Raw genomic sequence first — 6,000 nt, 5'->3', positions numbered from 1 at the left:
GGGCATGCCCAGCTCCTGTACTTCCTTGCTTGGGTGATCTTGGCAGAAAGGTTTCATTATTCACCCAGACCAAACCAGAGATCAGAAACTCAGAAGACCACCACTGCCACTGGCGAGATGATGTGGGGACATGGCAGGGTTGGAAAAACTTCTGACTGTCAAAGAAGTATTAAAAGTGATGGAAAAGCAGTGATTTGAACTCTGCTATCCAGCACCTTTACTTCCAGATTAAACTAACTCTCCACAAAGCAAGACTTAAAGGCCTTCATTGACTCTCCCTCACATCAACCTCCTGTTCCTAAGAAGCTCAAATACCTGACACAGCACTCACTACCAGCATTCAAATTCAACCATTAAGATTCTCGTCTCACTGTATAACAGCAAAGTCAGAGATTAAGTGGACAGATTGCTGAAAACAAACATCACTGCGATTTTGGGTCCCGTTCAGAGATATCCGAGAACCACTGGCATAAGAAGTCCTTCTCCATTTCCAAGCCTCTGTCAAGAATTTCAGTCTATGGCTTTCTTAATCATGAGCATGAATAAAACACCAGCCTTCTCAGACACTTCTAATACTGCATTTCATCTTCCGGTATATTGGCATGTTTTTAAGTTTCTGCTCATTACAAAAAGCCAACATACTTCTATTGCCTGCTCGTACAATTGGTAGCGGGATCATTAGAGTGCAACAGAAGAGGGGGGAAAAACCACATTATTCCCTGCTACAAAACTAGTGACATACAAGAGGTATAAAAAGTGAGGCAAGCACATCATTTCTATATACCCTACTGATTACTATTTATTCATGTATGTATATGAGCTTCACTCAAAATTGTTGAAATTACATAAAAAACAGCCTACCTATAAACAAGAGCTCACAGCACTGGGGTCATAATGGGAGGTCTTCTTATGCCCTTCAGACATTTTCACACGGTTTGAAAATAATTTTACGTTTGTTTTAAATTTTAGATAAAAACAATCTTTTGGGTTAGTCATTAATAGATCTGATGTAGCATTTTTAGATAAATTTTTGACAAATAATACGAAAAAGATTTTTTTAATATATGGTCTTTTGTTACAGTCAAGAAAACTCATATTATCAGCTACTGGAAGCAGTAAACTGTCCACAAGATAGGTAGCATCTACTATTACATATATCTATATATATATGTAACAAAGAAAAGTTTGAAAAAATATCATAGAAACACTACAGTTTTTATATTGTATTCAATATCCGTATGTTTTATTTCTATTAGATTACTGCACAGCAGGGGAGCTTTCAAGAAAACACAAAGATTTTTATGCAATGTCATTCGAAGCACAAAGTTTACTCATGAAGCAAGTTAATACTTTAGCATTACTGAAATAAAAGGAGGAGCTAGTCAGACATTTTGGTTAGAAATGTAACACATTCTTTTTAAAGAAAATAGACATGTAATGCCTTAGCTTAAAATAAATAGTGCCAAATGTCACCATCGACATAAGAAAAATAGAACGGTGTTTTATAAAAGCAAATATTTTATAAGCGTGTAGTACACATAGGAGTGTCATAACAGACTTACTATTTTCACGTTACCAGGTGCTTTACTTAGGGGATAGATTCTACAATCCCCAGTTACATAAGCAGTTCTATTAACCCATATGGGCTTCTTAATTATTAAGTTTGGTACAAGAGTCATCTGTACCACTCATTTTGCAAATTTTAAAATTGGAATAACTATTTCTTTTCCTCAGTACAAGATTTAATCATAAATACTAAAAAAACAACAATAAAAAGAATAAAATGCTTAAGTATGCACATTTGTTAACTGTTAACACATGATTTCTTTACTTAATGTATCCTACCAGACACCATGATAAAAAAAAAAAATCTATTATTGGTTTCTTTCAGGAAAAGCTCAATACTTGATGCATAATATTAGATGCAAATAGCCTGTGCTGAGTTTTTTTAATGATTTCTAAATGTTCTAGTATATTTCAGGAAAAAAAAAAAATTTGTTTGACTACTTGTGCATTTTAAGAGCTAATCCTGGCAGTCAAGCACATATTGTGCTGCCTTTTCCAATATAAACCATTTCATTCTATGGCATATGAACTATTGTTATAGAATATTACCATCATTTTTAAAATTCAATATCCAGATAATAAACGAAAACAAATCTAGAGGTTGTTATACACAAACCAAGGTTTCTCAAATACTTCCTCCCTACAAATTGTTCCACTGAAATCCTACAAGTTAAGTATACACAGAAGCTAGAAGGAAAACTAGGGATTCATCCTACAAAATCTAGGAACAAAAATGAAGAAAAAAAAAATGCATTAAGATAAGCTGATGATCTGGCACATACTATTTAAAAACTCCCGTATTTTGCCAAACAATTTCCATAGTATCGGTAGTTTTAAAAAATACAAAACGAGAAACCCCCCTGATCTAGCTTGAACATTTCATTCACAAACTCCACAGCTGCATTTTTATTCTTTGAGTGTTGTATCAAACCAAAAATTGAAGCTGCACAGAGAAACAAACAAACAGAAAAATCTGAGTGTGCAGGGAACTGACTGCATCTACAACCTACATGTGTATGTGCATGTACATAGTGCTCCTTTTATTTGAAGTAACTTCTTTTTACTCACATAAAGAAAAAGATTTAACTGACCATAACAGCTTCGTAATAGTTTCGCTGGTAATAATTATGTTTTGACAGTTTTGAATAACAAGTTCAGTCTTGAAACTCAAGAAATTTCAGTCTACCCTCCATTTTTACCACATTTAAAAACAAGACATCTTCCTTCCTTAACAATAAAAATATTATTTAAGCATACCCAAAAAGTTACTGAAGTCTAAAAAAATATTCTGAATTTCCTTTTCAACTAATAAAGTATTTGTAAGACATTTTGCATGTATATTTATTTCCCAAATTAAGAAGTGGCACCTTTCTCTTAAATATAAAAATCTAAAATTTACTTTTGCTAAATATAAAACTAATTCTCAGAATACAGTATACAAAACCAGATATCCATGAAGAATACATTTTGTGTTATACTACACTGTTATATCTTTTCCAAAAGGTTTCTGTATTAAAAAAAAAAAAAATTAAATATACTGTAAGGTTATTCAAACTATTTTAAACACAAAAATCTACAAACAGTGGCATATACATAAACAGTTGGGAACTTGTAACTTAAAGATCACATCTTTTAATCAGACCTTCTCATAAACACTAGCCTCAAAAGAACCCTATTTGCTACAAGAAGCATCTGTATGGTTTTAAGACTTAACTATGCAGTCTCCTATTGCCCCAGGGCAGTGCTGCACAAGTCTATTGAAAATTATCAGATTGAAGAATCAACACCTTAAATTTTCCCAGAAAACCTCCAACAAATGTTTTATGTGCATTATGACAGAATAAGAAAAGAAAAAAGGATGTTACAAAAATTTCAGCGTGATAATTTTTCCATCATGTTTGGCAAGCAGAGAACTAATCCTACACCTGTCTACTCATACGCTGAGAGCTGCAAACTACAATTTAATATAAAATACAATAACCTTCTATAATAATTATGTCCCTCTTAGAACAAAGATAAAAATAAAGTTAACTGTGCTGATTCATACTTTCCATAAATTACTAAAAAGGTGAGAGATTCAGACATTTTGCTTCTGGATAATAAGCCTAATATCTGTATCATGTGCAAAAGTGCAACTGTTTTAGAACTGAGGCCCAACCGAACGCAATTTTGTTATTAAAGAAAATGTACTTGAACCCATTTAACATGGAAAACAGTGGTTCTTGGTATCTTTTAAAGTTATGCTTTACATATTTGAACCTGTTGTAAAACTGCAAGTTAGTAAAAAATACAAAAAATAGAAATAAACAGAAAACAAAAAAGCTTGTATATAAATTGGTTTACAATTCAAAGCACAACAGTAAGCTTCAAATAATTACATTTCAGTAACACACAAACACAGAGGTGGGATGGTTTTCTTAAAATACTTGGTTATTTCTGCTTTTTCTTCATGATCTGACGTCTGTTTAGCTGCTCGCAGTGTGTGCGTGCATACGTTTTGCTACATCATAGACATAGGTTATGTCTGGTCGCTTCTCTGGATCCGGGTTGATGCACATATTAACTAATTGTCGCAGCTAGGAAAGGAAAATAACATGTAAGAAAGCCAACGACTCTGTCAGTTAGTATTAGTGCGTTATCAAATTCAAATTAGCAAGAATGGCAAAAACTAGCTAAAATAGCAGCTCTGCATAAACACACACACTCTACCCTCCGTCTCTTGACACACACTGCACACTGTTTTCTGCAAGCATGTATGCAACATACTCCCGTGACTTACATTTTTATACTGTTGTCCAGAAAAATGGATGAATAGATTTAAGTTCTAATCCTTTTAATCCTTTTAACATACAATTTTAGACATGCATTTAGTCCCATTATACATCATTTAAATGAAAATTCCTCTGCTTTTGGAGGGCTATGCCTGCAAACTCCAGAAAGCTGAAACTCACACTGAGAAGGTAAATTGGGACTGCCTGCTCATTCTCTCCCGATACAGGAGTTAGCCAGCAATAAATGGCACTGCTGTGTGACAGGTTCCAACAAACAAAAGGCAGCGACTCTCCTTATAACACTGCTAATCTAGTTCTAACACTGCTAATCTCCTCTAGCTAGAGGGTACCAATACACACATTCAGAAAGCAACTAACAAATTAAACCCACTGAGGGCTATTTAATATAGACTCCACCTTTGACTGAAGAAATCCCTGAACTTAAAACTGGAAGCTGGGAAAGTATTTTGGGGAAGTATCACCCTGGCCCTGTTACTCTACTTGCCCAATGTTGGAGACATGATTCTGGAATAAGTAATCTTTGGTCAATGTCCCAGTACCTATTCTTAAGATTAGATCACTGATTTTTTTCTTTATAGGGAGAAGGACATAATTTACAAATATGTTCATGAAAGCCTCTGTCTGGGAATAAACAAATTGCTATGATTAGAAAAGCCCATGTTTCCACACACATCATAATTTATACGTGCACTACGAAGGCCCGATTCGGCAGAAGCAATGCCAAAGAGCTTCTACACCACTTGGATACTTCTCATTGCCTCCACAAACTGGCGGAACAGTGCAGGTTTTTCTTCCTCCACTGATATGCTTAAGAACTTATGACATTAGAACTTAATACATTGTCTAGATAACCCTCTGATGGGACATCTACTTTAAATTGTGTAGATCTCCTAAGCATTTTGCAATGTGGAATACACTTGCTTCATGACGACTTATTAAAATGTTTACCATACAAAACCAACTTAACCAACTCTGAAGCTCTTCCTTTATGCTTTTTAGTAGCTTTGCCAAATCCTCATGGATCTCCTTATAGCATGGGGGGGGACACAACAAACAAAAAAAACACCTTGCCATCCACCTTTCTATGGCAATACGTCAAATTTGTCTCAGGTTCAGTCTCCTTCACATTACTATTAGGTATGATTATTGAAAAAAATCTGTAATTATTGCAACTAACACAGAGCGGCCTCATCACCATGATTATTCAAAAGTAACATAGATTGCATATTCAAATCTGCCATCAGAGTTTCCTTCCTGCTTTTATAAAAAGACCAAGAAGGATTTTAAATTATAATTATAATCCTTTCACTTTTTAGAAGAGTAATTTAAATGCACGGGAATAAGAAGTCCAGAAGTTAAGTAAGAAATATTGTATACCACTGTTTAAAATTTTGTCCATTAGCCCTTGCAGAATACATTGTAAATTGTATACAATGTACAGGTTTTTCATATTTAACAATACAAAAGCTATGTCACTAGACATCCCCTTCTTTAGCAAGAAGAGCTTAATATTTAAAAATGAGATCATTAATTCTTAAGATAGTGGTCAGATTTCTGGACTAAAAAGGAACATTAAATCAAAATAATCTGTAACAAACTTGCTATTTGAATCTTAAATACGCTAAGTATATTTTGAGTAATG

The 6,000-nt window shown here is 34.0% G+C and overlaps 1 protein-coding gene across 1 annotated transcript in view; it reads right to left on the bottom strand.

The window, feature by feature from the left end:
- Positions 1-1,218: 1,218 nt before the first annotated feature.
- Positions 1,219-6,000, bottom strand: part of NEK7 (NIMA related kinase 7) — a 70,174-nt gene continuing 65,392 nt past the window's right edge. Inside the window, exon 10 of the mRNA XM_074151658.1 lies at positions 1,219-4,142. Coding sequence (XP_074007759.1) covers positions 4,032-4,142 — 111 coding nt within the window. The 3' untranslated portion in view covers positions 1,219-4,031. The remainder of the gene's footprint in view (positions 4,143-6,000) is intronic.

Source organism: Numenius arquata, chromosome 8 (assembly GCF_964106895.1).
Source record: "Numenius arquata chromosome 8, bNumArq3.hap1.1, whole genome shotgun sequence".
Classification (NCBI taxonomy): domain Eukaryota; kingdom Metazoa; phylum Chordata; class Aves; order Charadriiformes; family Scolopacidae; genus Numenius; species Numenius arquata.
Note: the sequence above shows the minus strand (reverse complement) of the source record. Positions and strands in the feature narration are given on the sequence as shown.